At 47.4% G+C, this 18,300-nt stretch overlaps 1 protein-coding gene across 9 annotated transcripts in view; it reads left to right on the top strand.

Annotated features, from left to right (window-relative positions):
- The window catches only part of NPHP4 (nephrocystin 4), a 141,709-nt gene that overhangs the window by 32,321 nt on the left and 91,088 nt on the right, over window positions 1-18,300 (top strand). For all 9 annotated transcript variants that reach the window (XM_036826308.1, XM_036826316.1, XM_036826344.1 and 6 more), the window contains 2 exons: window positions 899-1,054; window positions 16,720-16,856. In XM_036826308.1, coding sequence (XP_036682203.1) covers window positions 899-1,054; window positions 16,720-16,856 — 293 coding nt within the window. The remainder of the gene's footprint in view (window positions 1-898; window positions 1,055-16,719; window positions 16,857-18,300) is intronic.

The following is an 18,300-nucleotide window of genomic DNA, read 5'->3' as shown; positions in this document are numbered from 1 at the left end:
TGCCTTTCAGGGTACTTAACATTTTAAAGTAAGCAGATCCCATGTTTGGAGTGGTTAGATATTAAAAATCTGGTTTTTGATAATATAGTTTTGTTTTTCTAACGAATGTAGTAGGTCATATTTAGTTCTTTTCTTATGAAATCACAAAGTACGCCTCAGGAGGTGGTGAGTCCCCTATCAGTGGAGGAAATCAAGCCCAAGCAAGATGGGCCATTTGATGGGAATGTGTTGAGGGCCTGTCTGTGGTCCCTCCCAACCCAGTTTCTATTGACACCCTTCCCTCCACTTTCCCGAGTGCTCTGTATCTGAGCTCTTCCCAGTGGTTCCTTTCTCCAGGACGCTTTCCCTCTTCCCACTTCCCCTAGCATGTTATCCGAACCTTCCTTGGGGTTCGAATCCTGTTCTCCTGTGTGTTATGGATGTTGGCATGCTTGTGTCTTAGTCACCCCAGAAGAATGGTCCCTCCTTGAGGACAGGACTCTGTCTTGGAGGCCACTGGCCACCCAGGGCCGAGTCCTGCTGCTTTGTGGGTCTTGACGGATGCAAGGCTGAGACTGAAAGGGATGCAGGCCTCTGGTCAGAGGGCCTTCTAGGCTCCCTCTGATTATGGGAGCAAGCGATGCCTGACTTCACTGCTCTGGGGGAAGAGGTGAGCGGAGAGATTTTGTTATGTCGGATCAAAAACAAGTATCTCCTTCGTTGCAATTTTACCAGTGAGAGTTATTTAAGGATTGATTCTTTTTTGCTCTTTGGCTGAGCAAACAGAGCAATTCCCTTGTCTCCCTAGAAAAATACTTTTCCTGTTTGTTGAGTTCTTTTCCAAGATGCTCAGTTTATTGGTCGGTTTGACCGAAGGTGCCTTGGTTCGGGCTGTCACAGGAGGTGTTTTCTCCCTCAGAAAACAAGCACATGACCCTCATTGAGAACTGCAGCCTGCAGTACACGCTGAAGCCACACCCGCTCCTGGAGCCCGTGTTCCACCTTCTTCCCGAGAACCTTCTGGTGTCTGGTCTGCAGCAGATACCTGGTCTCCTTCCAGCTCATGGAGAATCGGGTAAGGGCTCCTCTGTTTCTGTCCACTTGGTGAGTCTCTGTTAGTTCATGGTCAGACCTTGCAGGAATTGGGGTGAGTGCTGGCTGGGCCCCCCAGCAAACAGCCTGGTGGTGGGGGGAGGGGGAGGAGGAAGGGGAGGAGGGGGAGGGCAGCAGTGTCGTCTCGTTCACAGTCCCTTCCTGAACACGCCTCACATCCCTCAGGTCATCTCTGCCTTCTCTCCTCGAGAAATGCTTTCATAAGACAAATAGCCCATGTCTGTATGACTGTGGCCAGAAAAACCACTGTTGCTACATCCCACCCTTACTGGGCCACCGTATCAGTGGCTTAATTATTATCATTTTTTAATTGCGGTAAAATAGACATAACATAAAATTTACCATTTTAACCATTTTCAAGTGTGCAGTTCAGGGCCATTAGGTACATTCACACTGTTGTGTAACCATCCTCCCCGTCCACCTGCAGAGCCTTTTATCGTCCCAGACTGAGACTCTGTCCCGCTAGACACTGACTCCTCCTCCCCTCCCCAGCCCTGCCCCCCCCATTCTGCGCTCTGTCTCTATGAGTTGACTCCTCTAGGGACCTCCTAGGAGTGGAATCCTACAGCACTGGTCCTTTTGCGACTGGCTTATTTTGCTGGGCATAGTGTCCTCAGGGTTCATCCCTGTTGTTCTGTGTGTCGGAATTTCCTTGCTTTCTAAGGCTGAATGGTGCCCCGCTGTATGCATGGACCACGTTTTGTTTATCCATTTACCTGTGCATGGACACTTGGGCTGTTCTACCTTTCCACTTGTGAGTGAAACGGCTCGATTCCTTTGGAACTGAATTTCACGGGACAGGCTCAGGGCTGTGTCTGGGTGTGTTTCAGAAGTTGATTCTCCTGGTGGGTGTGGGTCAGCCCTTCACAGCCGTGAGTCGCTGTGAGGGCTGCTCTCCTCTCGGGTCCTGCTGACGGGCCTCCCCTCCTCGGTCTCATGTTCCTTCTGGGTACCCTTGGGGGCTTTTTGCCTGGCCGTCTGGGAGAATCCAGGAGGAGGGACCGCCCCAGCCTCCCCGCCTGGGGCTGCAGGGACCTCTGGTCTCCGTGGGCTGGTGCAGCTCCCTTCCAGGAGGGGCAGGATGTGGCTGTGGGTGTGAGTGGCTGGGGAGGAGAGCTGGGAGGTGCTGAGTGTTTGGCTCGGACCAGAAACACTCAGGACCCGAAGAGAAGGCTCAGCTCCGGGAGGGGGAGTGTTCGTCTCGGTGACGATGTCCCTGCCTGGGGCCTAGGTGCTGGGGTCCAGGCTGGGGTGCCGGCCTTGTTATCTGAGTTCATGAACTCCTGGGACGGGCGCACGGTGGTCGTCACCGTCACGAGGGCACTGTTTCTCCAGCGTCTCAGGGAAGAGACGATGATACATGAGAGATGACCAGTTAACCATGAACAGGAGCACGTCCTGGGCGGGGGGTGGAGGGGGTCCCAGGTTTGGATCTGCCGTGGGTCACCGAGCTCTAGCGCTCCTGAAGCCCCCCGCGGGCAGCTGTGTGCCCTCTGTGATGCGCCTGTGTTCACCCAGGAAGGAGGGAGGAGAAGCTAGAGTTACCGGCAGGCAGAGGGAGAACCTCCTGGTCGTGCTGTTGGGATTGAGAGGGTGGAACCTGCCTCCGGCTCTGAGCCCCCTCCCACTGGTCAGGGGGGCGCTGTCAGCACCGCTGTGACTACGCGGGTATTAGGCACCTACGTGCGCGCCTGCGGGGAGCTCAGCTTCTGTGAGTCTTTCTGACCTGGGATTCTGGGCATTTAAACAGAATGTTCTTGGGGCCTGAGGTGTATCCATCACCAGTGGGTGTCAGTAGAACTGCAGATAAAACATGAAAATACGGAAGCGGAGCTCGGACCTGCTTCTGTGTCCTTCCTGGAAGGCGAAGGAGAAGCTCAGATGCCCAGACAGGCCCCGCGTTTGTTCCCAGCATCTCAGGTCGGACTGCGGGAGTCAAGGGCCGCGTTACAGAGAGGAGTTCTGCATCCCGGGAGCATGAGTTCAGCTCCTGACCCTGAAGTTCGTGTTTTCGGAAGAGCTGGGCCCCGCTGGCCTCCGGTTTGCCTCCCTGGAATGGAGCGGCTGGCACTGGGCATTTTTAATAGATGCAGGTGGTGCCTGTAAAATGGCAAAGATGAAGGACAGTTTACGTTGTTGTTGTTTAAAAACAAACGGCCGGAATCCGTCTGGCGGGCGGGCGGGAGCTGCCGTCACCCGTGCAGGAGCTCCTCTGGGGAGGGGCCGAGGGCAGCCTCCCCTCCGTCCCGAGACCGTCAGGGAGCAGAGACCCTGTTGCTTAGCCCTTTCTGACAGCGGTTATTGACTCCGTTATCAGTTCTGCCCAGGATCTTACGGGCTTTTGTGACTCACTCTTTGAGAAAGGGTTTCTTTGCTGGATACCGTTTTATGGCCCTGAAAGCGCCCAGGCAGGGACTGGTGCTGGCCTCCGTGGTGGGAATCGGGAATCGCTTGTCTAATTTGCAGAGGGTTTGGTTTTATTTGGATGCCGTGTTGGGACTGGGATATTTGTTCCTTTGTAAAATGCCACAATACAGGAGGAGTGAGTTGTTTTCCACTGAAATGTGGACTGAGGTCACTGCAGGTTCACACGCGGTTTTAGTTAAGTGGGGCAGCCTCGCAGCAGCTGCGGGAGGTCTGGCTGGCAGGGGTGGTGAGGGGCGCCCCGGGCACCGTGCTGGGCCGTCAGTGCAGGGGGCTCACCGCCGTCAGTCAGTCATCCCTTGTCCCCTGCTTGGCCTGGCTCACTGCCGCTGCTCCCCGGGATCCCATCCCCCCTCCTGCATGTCGAGCACCGGCGTGCCAGCTCTGTGCCGTGCGGGGCAGTCCCGGGGCCAGCCCGCCCTGCCGGACCCGCCAGCTCGCTGACTCCAGCCCCGGCTTCGTCATCTGTTAAACCCGAGCTCGGCAGCGCTGTCCGCAGAACTGACTTGCCCGTCTGCCCCATGGCGGCCTCCTCTAGCTTGGTGTGTCCCCGGGCCGGCCCTTTACTTACCTGCCTGAGGTGGTTCCCCAGCCCCGACCTGCCGGTGCTGCATCTCAACAAACAACATCGAGGTCCCCGGTGGGGCCCCGCACCCCAAGCCTGAGCACCTCGTGTAGCGGTGGGGTTCTCCCCCCGGGCTTCCCAGGCTGTGCTGACGGCCTGCCCTCCCCGGGTCTGGGAGCGTGGCTTCTAGATTCCCGGATAGTGACCGCGGTCCCCTGCGGAGAGGGAGTGAGGGGCACAGGGCTTCCCGCTGCCGCTGTGAGCCGGGGGCTGGTGCTCCTGCAGCTTAGACTCTGGTCCTTGGCGCCCTCTTAGGCCGAGGACAGCTTAAAATGACAGAATCAATCTTGATTCCGTGAATTCGGTAAGACTAAAAGTTTTCCCTTCCAATCTCACTCCCAGAGAAAACCACTGCTAATAGCTCGGTGTATGCCTTTTATATACTAGTTTAGTCATTGATTCATTCACTTACTTGTTGATGACTCAACACGTATTTGTAGAGTAGATCCTCTGCGTGGCAGGCCCCGTGCTGGGGCTGAGGGTGCAGCCCTGTATTCCCAGTGGAGCATCAGGGCATCTTTCCCGGGTGCAGGTACGTGAAGGCCAACCTCACAGTCTAACAACGGTCCTCACGGGCAGTAGGAGGTGTTTCAGAGTATGTGTGGACCGGCGCAAGCTCATTTCCACTCCTGCCTAAATCGTACCTCAATTTCGCTTGCACTCTGTTGCCTCTGTTGCCGTGTTCTCTCTGTCTTGTGAGGTGCATTCTGGCGAATGAAATACCCTCGGCAGGAGAGCCATGTCCCCGGGAGGCTGGGGTCCGCGGGTGGGGGGACGTCGTTAGGGCCTAGCGGGGAGCTCCTTGGGCATCTCGGGTGTTTCCAAGCGCTTCCCTGAAGGATGTCGCTAGGGAGGGGTTCTGGCGGTCCCCCTTTTCTCTGCAGTGCGTTCAGGGGTCTCAGAAGAAGATGGATCGTCGTGCAGTAGGGTTTGTCTTCCCACGGGAGCAGAGCTGTTGCTGGGAGTTGCAGCCCCGTCCAGAGACCTGGCAACAGATCGGTGAAAGCTTGACCCAGTTACAGAGCACGAGGGTCAGCAGTCGCCACCTCTGGGAGGTCAGCTCTGCTGAGGCCCCTTGCGTCTGTCCTGGCTGCTGACGCTGGTCGGTTGAATGACTGAATGACAGTGTCAGATGGCAAAGCTGCGCTTTGTGGGCGCTTCTGGAATGCTGGGGAAGAGCCCTGAGGCCGGCGGTGGTGCGCCGGCTCTGCTCCTGGCCCCGTGGGATGGCTCCAAGCCTCTGCTGTGGCCGGTCTCCTCTGTAAAATGGGGACATTATGAGGACCTGCCCAGAGAGGGACACAGGGAGGGTCCGGCGAGCATGAGCGGCTGTTCTTTGGTCAGGCAAGTTCTGCCTTGAGTTGAGCCAGAAGGCTTCTCCGACGTGGCCACCCTGTGGCTGCCGCAGGACCTCTGGGAGGTGGGATCTGTCTCCCGTGCGAGGGCCCTTCAGGGCCGTTCTTTCTTCAGTCGTGGCTTCTGGAAGCTCGCAGAGCGGGTCCCCGGCCAAGCCAGGCTTGGAACTGGGCGCCTTGCGCTGGGAAAGGCGTCGGTTCTGGGTTTTCCTTCTGCTCCTACGGCGGCCTGCAGACGGGGGTCTGGCTGGTGGCTCTTCTCTCTGTTCCAGTGCCTGTTGACCACGGAGTGGCCTCTGGCTTGGGGGCCACGCAGACCCTCTGAGAGAGCAGCCCCCGGGGGAGGGCACTCATTTCCCACTCACGCTTCTCTGGAAACAGGACTTGACGTGGGGGCAAGGTGAGCAGGTAACATGTCGGGGTGTCCCTTTGGGGTCGGGTGATTTTGCTGCTCAGCACGGGACTGTTGGGGAGAGGGTGCCGGGTGCAGCCCGTGTGTCCTTCCCTGTGTGTTCAGTGGGCGCCCCCAGGCTGCTCTCTGCCCCAGAGATGAGAGAATGGGGTGTCCGGGGGGTCCCGGCTCCCTGGGCTGAGTGATGGAAGCCCAGGTCGGGGGCAGGGTGAGATGGTCCCGACAGCGTCAAGGCCGAGAGTGTGTGTGTGGGTCCTGAGTGTGGGGTGGGGGGAGGTAGGGGGGTCTCACCAGGAGTACAGGGAGCTCAGGGGCCGCGGCCACCTCCCTCTGGGGGAGGGGCATGGCCGCCTTACCTGGACCAACCCACCCCCGTGACTGCCCACGGAGCCCTGGACCACTTGAGTCTGAACACCTGTTTTGGCCAAGAGTTTAATTGCGATCAAGAGGAGGGGGATTGTTTGGTAACCAGCAAATGAGCCTGTCCGGGCTTTAAAGCAGCGAGCAGGGTCATGCAGCTCAGGGTCACGGAAAAAGGCAGCGGTCTTGTGTTAAAAATGCTGAAATCACTGGAGGAGGATTGCAGACACATGAATTAACTTGCAGAATGCAAATAGTATGGAGTCTGCAAAAATAAGGGGGTGACAAGCGTCCTTCACGTGTCCCTCCCACTTCTCTCTGCTCCATCTCTGCACACTCACCTCCTGCTGCTCTGGGTCCTGCCAGCATCGCTCCCTGAAATCCTGCAGGGACAATCTGTACCGCTTCCTGTCAGTGGAGGCCCCGGGTTCCTGCGCCTTGCTGCAGGAGGTGGACCCTTCGCCCTGCCCTCCTCCCCTCCCCCGCCCCCCCTTCTCTCTCTGACAGAGGCTCCCAGTTCAGGATGTGCTTCGGACACTCGCTTGACCATTTCATGAAAGGTTGCAGTTTATATATTTCTGCACTTAAAAAAAATCGTGCTAAAATAGACGTGTCATAAAATGTACTCTTTTAACTGTTTTTCAGCGTGCAGTTCAGTAGCGTTAAGTACATTCACATCCTTGAGCAACCCTCCATCTCCAGAACGTTTTCCTCCTGCAGAACAAGACTCCGCACCCATGAAGCACTAACTCCCCATCCCCCGACCCCTGGCCCCTGGCAGCCTCCATTCTCCTTTCCATCTCGGAATTTGACTAATTTAAGTACCTCAGATAAATGGAATTATCCAGTACTTGTCTTTTTGTGACTGGCTTATCTCACGCAGCATAATGTCTACAACGTTCATCCATGTTGTAACATATGCCAGAATTTCCTTCCTTTTTTAAGGTTGAATGATATTCTGTTGTGTGGATGGACCACATTTTGTTTGTCTGTCCATCTGTTGATGGATACTGGGTTGTTTCCACTTTTTGGCTACTTGAATAATGATACCTGCACTTTTTTTTTTTTAAACAGCTTTATTGGAGTATAATTGCTTTACAATGGTGTGTTAGTTTCTGCTTTATAACAAAGTGAATCAGTTATACATATACATATGTTCCCATATCTCTTCCCTCTTGCATCTCCCTCCCTCCCACCCTCCCTATCCACCCCCTCTAGGTGTTCACAAAGCACCGAGCTGATCTCCCTGTGCTATGCGACTGCTTCCCACTAGCTATCTATTTTACATTTGGTAGTGTATATATGTCCATGCCACTCTCTCACCCTGTCACATCTTACCCCTCCCCCTCCCCATATCCTCAAGTCCATTCTCTAGTAAGTCTGTGTCTTTATTCCCATCTTGCCACTAGGATACCTGCACTTTTAATTGGGTCTGATTCATCAACTGACCTGCTTTAAACAATTAAAAAATGATGAAAGGAATACATAAACTTTCTCAGAAGTATCAATCAAACCTAGTGCGTATTTGTGATAGGGAAGGTACAGAAAGCCACAAAGAGGGAAATAAAATAATCTGTGATTACTGCCTACAGATATACAGGCATAGGCCACCATCAAAAAGTCTATAAATAATAAATGCTGGAGAGGGTGTGGAGAAAAGGGAACCCTCCTACACTGTTCGTGGGAATGTAAATTGATACAGCCACTATGGAGGACAGTATGGAGGTTCCTTAAAAAAATAAAAATAGAGTTACTGTATGATCCTGCAATCCTACTACTGGTCGTATATCCAGAAAAGATGGAAACTCTATTTCGAAAAGATACATGCACCCCAAGGTTCATAGCAGCACTATTTACAATAGCCAAGACATGGAAGCACCCTAAATGTTCATTGACAGGGGAGTGGATAAAGAAGATGTGGCACATATATACAATGGAATATTACTCAGCCATAGAAAAGAATGAAATAATGTCATGTGCAGCAACATGGATGGGCCTAGAGATTATCATACTAAGTGAAGTCAGAGAAAGACAAATATCATGATATCACTTATCTGTGGAATCTGAAAAAATATACAAAGGAACTTATTTGCAAAAAAGAAATAGACTCACAGACTTCAAAAACAAACCTATGATTACCAAAGGGCAAAGGGGGGGAGGGATAAATTGGGAATTTGGGATTGACATATAGACACTACTATATGTAAAATAAACAACAAGGACCTACTGTATAGCACAGGAAACTATATTCAATATCTTGTAATTATCTGTAATGGAAAAGAATCTGAAAAAGAATATCTATCTATCTATCTATATATCTGAGTCACTTTGCTGTACACCTGAAACATTATATATCAATCATACTTCACTTAAAAAAAAGAAAAACAAGAACAGAGCAACTACTCCAAAAAAATGATATACATGTATACATGTAAATGCATATATTTTAAATAAAATTGTCATAAAATGGACTAATAATACACAGTTTTATATGTTGTTTTTTTCACCTACAATATCATGATTACTTTTTGATTATTAAATAATCTTTGAGAATATGATTTTTTTCTCATTTTATCTGGATGAGCCATAGATTATTTAAATTCTCCTATTATTGAACATCTGGTGGTTTCTTATTTTTGTCTGTTATAAATAATGTTCTAATGAGTATTCCTGCAAATAAAGCTTGCTTCCATCTTTGATATCTTGCTAAATAGATTCAAAAGTGGCATTACTGGGGCAGAAGGTGGATATGGACATTTTTAAGGCTCTTGACACACACAAAGTTAGAGAAAATTGCCTCTTAGCTGTACTGATTTATAACCTTTCAGCAAGGTAGAGTGTTCCTTTCACCACAGTTTCATCAGCATTGAGTCTTTTTTTTTTTTAACATCTTTATTGGAGTATAATTGCTTTACAATGTTGTGTTAGTTTCTGCTGTATAGCGAAGTGAATCAGCTATATGCATACGTATATCCCCATATCCCCTCCCGCTTGTGTCTCCCTTCCACCCTCCTTATCCCACCCCTCTAGGTAGTTGCAAAGCACGGAGCTGATCTCCCTGTGCTATGCAGCTGCTTCCCACTAGCTAGCTATTTTACATTTGGTAGTGTATATATGTCAGTGTTACTCTCTCACTTCGTCCCAGCTTACCCTTTCCCCTCCCCGTGTCCTCAAGTCCATTCTCTACGTCTGTGTCTTTTTTCCTGTCCTGCCCCTAGGTTCATCAGAAACTTTTTTTTTTTTAGATTCCATATATACGTGTTAGCATACAGTATTTGTTTTTCTCTTTCTGACTTCCCTCTGTATGACAGACTCTAGGTCCATCCTCCTCACTACAAATAACTCAATTTCCTTTCTTTTTATGGCTGAGTAATATTCCATTGTATATATGTGCCACATCTTCTTTATCCATTCATCTGTTGATGGACACGTAGGTTGCTTCCACGTCCTGGCTATTGTAAATAGTGCTGCAATGAACATTGTCGTACATGACTCTTTTTGAATTATGTTTTTTTCAGGGTATATGCCCAGTAGTGGGATTGCTGGGTCATATGGTAGTTCTATTTTTAGTTTTTTTTTTTTTTTTTTTAAATGAAAGGTTTGGGTTCCAGTCTTGGCTCTGCCTTTCTTTTTCTTTTTTCTTTTTTTTTTTTTTAAAAATTGATTGATTGATTGATTGATTGCTATGTTGGGTCTTCGTTTCTGTGCTAGGGCTTTCTCTAGTTGCGGCAAGCGGGGGCCACTCCTCATCGCAGTGCGCGGGCCTCTCACTATCGTGGCCTCTCTTGTTGCGGAGCACAGGCTCCAGACGCGCAGGCTCAGTAGTTGTGGCTCACGGGCCCAGCTGCTCCGCGGCATGTGGGATCCTCCCAGACCAGGGCTCGAACCCGTATCCCCTGCACTAGCAGGCAGATTCTCAACCACTGCGCCACCAGGGAAGCCCTATTTTTAGTTTTTTAAGGAACCTCCATACTGTTCTCCATAGTGGCTGTATCAATTTACATTCCCACCACCAGTGCAAGAGGGTTCCCTTTTCTCCACACCCTCTCCAGCATTTACTGTTTGTAGATTTTTTGATGATGGCCATTCTCATGGGTGTGAGGTGATACCTCATTGTAGTTTTGATTTGCATTTCTCTAATGATTAGTGATGTTGAGCATCTTTTCATGTGTTTGTTGGCAATCTGCATATCTTCTTTGGAGAAATATCTGTTTGGGTGTTCTGCCCATATTTGGATTGGGTTGTTTGTTTTTTTGATATTGAGCTGCATGAGCTGCTTGTATATTTTGGAGATTAATCCTTTGTCAGTTGCTTCGTTTGCAAATATTTTCTCCAGTTCTGAGGGTTGTCATTTAGTCTTTTATATGGTTTCCTTTGCTGTGCAAAAGCTTTTAAGTTTCATTAGGTCCCACTTGTTTATTTTTGGTTTTATTTCCGTTTCTCTAGGAGGTGGGTCAAAAAGGATATTGCTGTGATTTATGTCATAGAGTGTTCTGCCTATATTTTCCTCTAAGAGTTTTATAGTGTCTGGCCTTACATTTAGGTCTTTAATCCATTTTGAGTTTATTTTTGTGTATGGTGTTAGGAAGTGTTCTAATTTCATTCTTTTACATGTAGCTGTCCAGTTTTCCCAGCACCACTTATTGACGAGGCTGTCTTTTCTCCATTGTGTACTCTTGCCTCCTTTATCAAAGGTAAGGTGACCATATGTGTGTGGGTTTATCTCTGGGCTTTCTATCCCATTCCATTGATCTGTATTTCTGTTTCTGTGCCAGTATCACACTGTCTTGACTACTGTAGCTTTGTAGTATAGTATGAAGTGCAGGAGCCTGATTACTCCAGCTCCATTTTTCTTTCTCAAGATTGCTTTGGCTATTTGGGGTCTTTTGTGTTTCCATACAAATTGTGAAATTTTTTGTTCTAGTTCTGTGAAGAATGCCATTGGTAGTTTGATAGGGATTGCATTGCATCTCTAGATTGCTTTGGGTGGTATAGTCATTTTCACAATGTTGATTCTTCAAATCTAAGAACATGGTATATCTCTCCATCTGTTTGTATCATCTTTAATTTCTTTCAACAGTGTCTTATAGTTTTTTGCGTACAAGTCTTTTGTCTCCTTAGGTAGGTTTATTCCTAGGTATTTTATTCTTTTTGTTGCAATGGTAAATGGGAGTGTTTCCTTAATTTCTCGTTCAGATTTTTCTTCATTAGTGTATAGGAATGCAAGAGATTTCTGTGCATTAATTTTGTATCCTGCTACTCTACCAAATTCACTGATTAGCTCTAGTAGTTTTCTGGTGGCACCTTTAGGATTTTCTATGTATAGTATCATGTCATCTGCAAACAGTGACAGTTTTACTTCTTTTCCGATTTGGATTCCTTTTATTTCTTTTTCTCCTCTGACTGCTGTGGCTAAAACTTCCAAAAGTATGTTGAATAATAGTGGTGAGGGTGGGCAGCCTTGTCTTGTTCCTGATCTTAGAGGAAATGGTTTCAGTTTTTCACCATTGAAAACGATGTTTGCTGTGGGTTTGTCATATATGGCCTTTATTATGTTGAGTTAAGTTCTCTCTATGCCTACTTTCTGGAGAGTTTTTAATCATAAATGGGTGTTGAATTTTGTCAAAAGCTTTTTCTGCATCTATTGAGATTATCATATGGTTTTTAATCCTTCAATTTGTTAATATGGTGTATCACATTCACTGATTTGCATATATTGAACAATCCTTGCATCCCTGGGGTAAACCCCACTTGACCATGGCGTATGATCCTTTTAATGTGCTGTTGGATTCTGTTTGCTAGTATTTTGTTGAGGATTTTTGCATCTATATTCATCAGAGATATTGGCCTGTAGTTTTCTTTTTTTGTGACATCTTTGTCTGGTTTTGGTATCAGGGTGATGGTAGCCTCGTAGAATGAGTTTAGGAGTGTTCCTCCCTCTGCTATATTTTGGAAGAGTTTGAGAAGGATGGGTGTTGTCTCTTCTCTAAATGTTTGATAGAATTCACCTGTGAAGCCATCTGGTCCTGGGATTTTATTTGTTGGAAGGTTTTTAATCACAGTTTCAATTTCAGTGCTTGTGATTGGTCTGTTTATTTTTTCTATTTCTTCCTGGTTCAGTCCTGGAAGGTTGTGTTTTTCTAAGAATTTGTCCATTTCTTCCAGGTTGTCCATTTTATTGGCATATAGTTGCTTGTAGTAATCTCTCATGATCCTTTGTATTTCTTCAGTGTCAGTTGTTACTTCTCCTTTTTCATTTCTAATTCTGTTGATTTGAGTCCTCTCCCTTTTTCTCTTGATGAGTCTGGCTAATGGTTTATCAATTTTGTTTATCTTCTCAAAGAACCAGCTTTTAGTTTTATTGATCTTTGCTATTGTTTCCTTCATTTCTTTTTCATTTATTTCTGATCTGATCTTTATAATTTCTTTCCTTCTGCTAACTTTGGGGTTTTTCTATTCTTCTTTCCCTAATTGCTTTAGGTGTAAGGTTAGGTTGTTTATTTGAGATTTTTTCTTGTTTCCTGAGGTAGGATTGTATTGCTATAAACTTCCCTCTTGAACTGCTTTTGCTGCATCCCACAGGTTTTGGGTCTTCGTGTTTTCATTGTCATTTGTTTCTAGGTATTTTTTGATTTTCTCTTTGATTTCTTCAGTGATTTCTTGGTTATTTAGTAGCGTATTGTTTAGCCTCCATGCATTTGTATTTTTTACATTTTTTTTCCTGTAATTGATATCTAGTCTTGTAGCGTTGTGGTCGGAAAAGATACCTCATACAATTTCAATTTTCTTAAATTTACCAAGGCTTGATTTGTGACCCAAGATATGGTCTATCCTGGAGAATGTTCCATGAATACTTGAGAAGAAAGTGTATTCTGTTGTTTTCGGATGGAATGTCCTATAAATATCAATTAAGTCCATCTTGTTTAATGTGTCATTTAAAGCTTGTGTTTTCTTATTTATTTTCATTTTGGATGATCTGTCCATTGGTGAAAGTGGGGTGTTAAAGTCCCCTACTATGATTGTGTTACTGTCGATTTCCCCTTTTATGTCTGTTAGCATTTGCCTTATGTATTGATGTGCTCCTATGTTGGGTGCATAAATATTTACAATTGTTATATCTTCTTCTTGGATTGATCCCTTGATCATTATGTAGTGTCCTTCTTTGTCTCTTTTAATAGTCTTTATTTTAAAGTCTATTTTGTCTGATATGAGAATTGCTACTCCAGCTTTCTTTTGGTTTCCCTTTGCATGGAATATCTTTTTCCATCCCCTCACTTTCAGTCTGTATGTGTCCCTAGCTCTGAAGTGGGTCTCTTATAGACAGCATATGTACGGGTCTTGTTTTTGTATCCATTCAGCCAGTCTGTGTCTTTTGGTTGGAGCATTTAATCCATTTACATTTAAGGTAATTATCAATATGTATGTTCCTATTACCATTATCTTAATTGGTTTGGGCTTGTTTTTGTTTGTCCTTTTCTTCTCTTGTGTTTCCCACTTAGAGAAGTTCCTTTAGCATTTGTTGTAGAGCTGGTTTGGTGGTGCTGAATTCTCTTAGCTTTTGCTTGTCTGTAAAGCTTTTGATTTCTCTGTCGAATCTGAGTGAGATCCTTGCTAGGTAGAGTATTCTTGGCTTTGATTCTTTTCTTTCATCACTTTAAATATATCATGCCACTCCCTTCTGGCTTGCAGAGTTTCTGCTGAGAAATCAGCTGTTAACCTTATGGGAGTTCCCTTGTATGTTATTTGTTGTTTTTCTCTTGTTGCTTTTAATAATTTTTCTTTGTCTTTAATTTTTGTCAGTTTGATTACTGTGTGTCTTGGCGTGTTTCTCTCGTTTTATCCTGTATGGTACTCTCTGTGCTTCCTGGACTTGATTGACTACTTCCTTTCCCATGTTAGGGAAGTTTTCCATTATAATCTCTTGAAATATTTTCTCAGACCCTTTTTTTTTCTCTTCTTCTTTTGGGACCCCTATAATTCGAATATTGATGCATTTAATGTTGTCCCAGAGGTCTCTGAGACTGTCCTCAATTCTTTTCATTCTTTTTTCTTTATTCTGCTCCGTGGCAGTAATTTGCACCATTTTATCTTCCCGCTCACATATCCATTCTTCTGCCTCAGTTATTCTGCTATTGATTCCTTCTAGAGTTTTTTTTTTTTTAATTTATTTATTTTTGGATGCGTTGGGTCTTTGTTGCTGTGTGCAGGCTTTCTCTAGTTGTGGCGAGCGGGGGTTACTCTTTTTTGAGGTGCACGGGCTTCTCATTGAGGTGGCTTCTCTTGTTGTGGAGCACGGGCTCTAGGTGCGTGGGCTTCGGCAGTTGTGGCTCGCGGGCTCTAGAGCGCAGGCTCAGTAGTTGTGGTGCACGGGCTTTGTTGCTCCGCGGCAGGTGGGATCTTCCCAGACCAGGGCTCAAACCCATGTCGCCTGCTTTGGCAGGTGGATTCTTTTTTTTTTTTTTTAAAGGAATAGCCCAGTTTGCTTTTTTTTTTTTTTTAAAGAAATTCACGTTCTTTTATTTATTTATTTATGACTGTGTTGAGTCTTCGTTTCTGTGTGAGGGCTTTCTCCAGTTGCGGCAAGCGGGGACCACTCTTCATCGCGGTGCGCGGGCCTCTCACCATCGCGGCCTCTCCTGCTGCGGAGCACAGGCTCCAGACGCGCAGGCTCAGTAATTGTGGCTCACGGGCCCAGTTGCTCCGTGGCATGTGGGATCTTCCCAGACCAGGGCTCGAACCCGTGTCCCCTGCACTGGCAGGCAGACTCCCAACCACTGCGCCACCAGGGAAGCCCGGCAGGTGGATTCTTAACCACTGTGCCACCAGGGAAGCCCTCTAGAGTATTTTTAATTTCAGTTATTGTGTTGTTTATCACTGTTTGCTTGCTCTTTAGTTCTTCTAGATCCTTGTTAAATGTTTCATGTATTTTCTCCATTCTGTTTCTGAGATTTTGGATCATTTTTACTATCACTACCCTGAATTCTTTTTCAGGTAGGTTGCCTATTTCTTCTTCATTTATTTGGTCTTGTATTTTTTAAGCTTGCTCCTTTGTCTGTAACATTTTTTTTGTCGTTTCATTTTTTTTTTTTTTGATGGGTCGGGCTGTATTCCTGTCTTACTGGTTGTTTGGCCTGAGATGTCCAGCACTGGAGTTTGCAGGCAGTTGGATAGAGCCGGGTTTTGGTGCTGAGATGAGGACCTCCGTGAGGCCTCACTCCAACTGATATTCCCTGGGGTCTGAGGTTCTCTGTTAGTCCAGCGGTTTGGACTTGGAGCTCCCACTACAGGAGCTCGGGCCCGACCTCTGGCCTGGGAACCAAGATCCCGCAAGCTTTATGGCATGTTAAAAAAAAAAAGAAAGAAAGAAAGAAAAAAAGGAGCAGTACAATATCAAAGAATAAAAAACAAAATAAAGTTAGAAAGATAAAAAGTATATTAGGAAAAATAAAACTATAATTGAAACAACCGGTCACTGGGTGTTCCTCCTGTCCCCTAGGTGTCTGTGGTCCCCCACCGGTGCCTGGTAGGTGCCCTAGTTGTGAGGAGACGCGAATTCGCATCCTCCTAGTATGGCACCTTGACTCCGCCCCCCAGCATTGAGTCTTACGTCAATTTTTTTTTAAGTTTAAAATTGGCTTTCAAAATCGAAGACTTTGTACGTAAATATTTAAATAATCATAAAAATTTAGGAAGAGACAGACAGGACCAGAACCAGAAAGATGACACTGATGGGGACGTAAGAGACACACCCCTGGGCGTGTGTTTGCTGGGGAGCAGCTGGCTTTGCCTTCTTCCTCCTGTGTCACCTTTGCTCCAGAGCCCATGGAGAGTCCTCTCCAAATGGACGTGATGCTCCCCTCTCGTGGCCGCGGCCGGGTTTCCATGTACCTGCTTGGTGCGGGCGCTGGGCTGGATTCCGGGGCCGCTGTCCCCTTCTGTCCTCACGGAGCTCACGGTCCAGGGGTGCTTCTTGATCGGGGTGGGACTTCCCTCGTGGTGCCAGCCCAGCCTGAGTTTCTGCTTGTTGCCGTGCCATGCTCACGCCTATGCCTGCGTGTTTCCACATGGTTCAGGGTAAACCTAATGAAACGAGAAATGACATAGTGGGCTGCGCCCTTGCTGGATAGGAAGTCATGATAAAGGGAAGCCGAGTGCAGGGGACAGATGTCACTCTGACTCAGGCTGTCTGTGTGCCCTGGATGGCCGGATTAGGGGATTTGTTCCTGGAGATGGTTTGGGGTAGAATTTGGACCGAACATGAAATTTGCGCTTGTTTGATCTGTTTGGTGTCTGGGCTTGGACTGAGGTGGGCTCTGGCTGTGAGTCCTGTCTGAGTGATGCCCATGCCGCCTTCTCTGTGCTTGGCCTGTGGCCTGGATCCCCCGTGGGTGAGAGGACCCTCCGGTGGTTTTGTTTCTGCGGGTCATCCCTCTGAGCCTCTCGTTGTGCAGGGGACGCCCTCCGGAAGCCTCGCCTTCAGAAGTCTCTCACGTGGTACCTGGACGATTTGTTCTTCACGCTGTATCCCTCCCTGGAGAAGTTTGAGGAGGAGCTTCTGGAACTTGTGATCAGCGATCACTTCCGGGAGGTACAGTCTTGGGTTGGGGAAGTTAGTCTGAACAGTGCAGGTGGAAATGGCAGGCGGAGCTGGGGAGCTCCCGGCCTCTCAAGCCCCCAGGTGGGTGGTCCAGCCCCTGGTGACACCTGTGGTCCTGTCTTTCGTCTCTTTGTGGCTGAAGAGGGACACTAGCCCATTGTCTTTATTTAAAAAAATTTTTTTTTAGTTTTTACTTTTTGGCTGCGTCACATGGCATGTGGGATGCGGGATCTTAGTTCCCCAACCAGGGATCGAACCCAGGCCCCCTGCACTGGAAGAGCGGAGTCTTAACCACTGGACCACCAGGGAAGTCCCACTAGCCCGTTGTCTTAACTTTGATATTGACGAGGGTGCTGTTATCCTGAGACATTAATTAGCATTCACTTTGATGTAACTTAATCAGTCCTCAATTAAAAGTAAATTAAATCACCAGATGAGCATAGGAAAACCTGTGAAATAATCCACATTTACAAGGGACATTTTGAGGATATTTCCAAGGAGACGACTAGGGATCTCAGCCGCTTCGCCCCATCGAAGCACTTTACTGTGAGCGGTGCTCCCCCTGACGCTGCTCAGTGTTGCCTGTGTGACGCCATCCTGCAGCCTCTGCACCGTGATGCCTCGTCCCCACATGGCCCACTTTCCTGCATGTTCTTCGCCTGGATCCATGCACGACCCCTCTCAGGTTTCATGTCTCAGTGCAGACCTGTTGCCCTGAGGGGCCCCCCTGCCCAAGCTGCAGGCAGCGTCCCCCTTCCTCCCCGCCAGGTGCGCTCTCTGGCGCATCACGCGGCTTTGTTTCTCTGGGTGCTTGGCCCTCGCGGAGAGCACCTGGTTTCCTTACTGTTTACGGGTGGATTGTCGGTCCCTCTCTGGAGTATTTGCACCAGGAGGACAGGGACTTGGTTTGCTTTACCACTGCACCTGATGTGCCTAAAACGGGCGGCACATAGTAGGTCTTTAACATGTATTTGTGAGAATGAATGATGCAGTCAGTGGGTGCCTGTCCTCGTAGCCTGTGAAGTTAGCAAATTATTGACACCCACACACACACACACACACACACACACACACACGAATGTGTGTACATGCACAAATAAGATGTTCTTTTCTTTTGCTCTCTTCCTGTTCTTGAAAATGTTGTTCCACGTAATGTAGTCTCATGTGAAACAGAAACACGAAGCAGAGAAGAGGATTGAAATAGCATCATACATTTTCTTGGCGTAGTTCCTGCTCTTTTCTTATTGCTCAGAAAAGATTGTCTGAGGGTAGAAAGATGCTTAAGAGTATCATTGTTGAATTTTATATATTCCCATAAAGATCACTTTATTATGTGTTTTTACTCTCTTTGTATTTTTGTTCCCATCCAACCGGCAGATACTCCGTTATCACCTTCGTTTTATTTTCATTACTTAGAGACTAATGGGCTGAATTT

This window comes from Balaenoptera musculus, chromosome 1 (assembly GCF_009873245.2).
Source record: "Balaenoptera musculus isolate JJ_BM4_2016_0621 chromosome 1, mBalMus1.pri.v3, whole genome shotgun sequence".
Lineage (NCBI taxonomy): Eukaryota > Metazoa > Chordata > Mammalia > Artiodactyla > Balaenopteridae > Balaenoptera > Balaenoptera musculus.
This window is presented reverse-complemented; position numbering and strand designations above follow the sequence as displayed.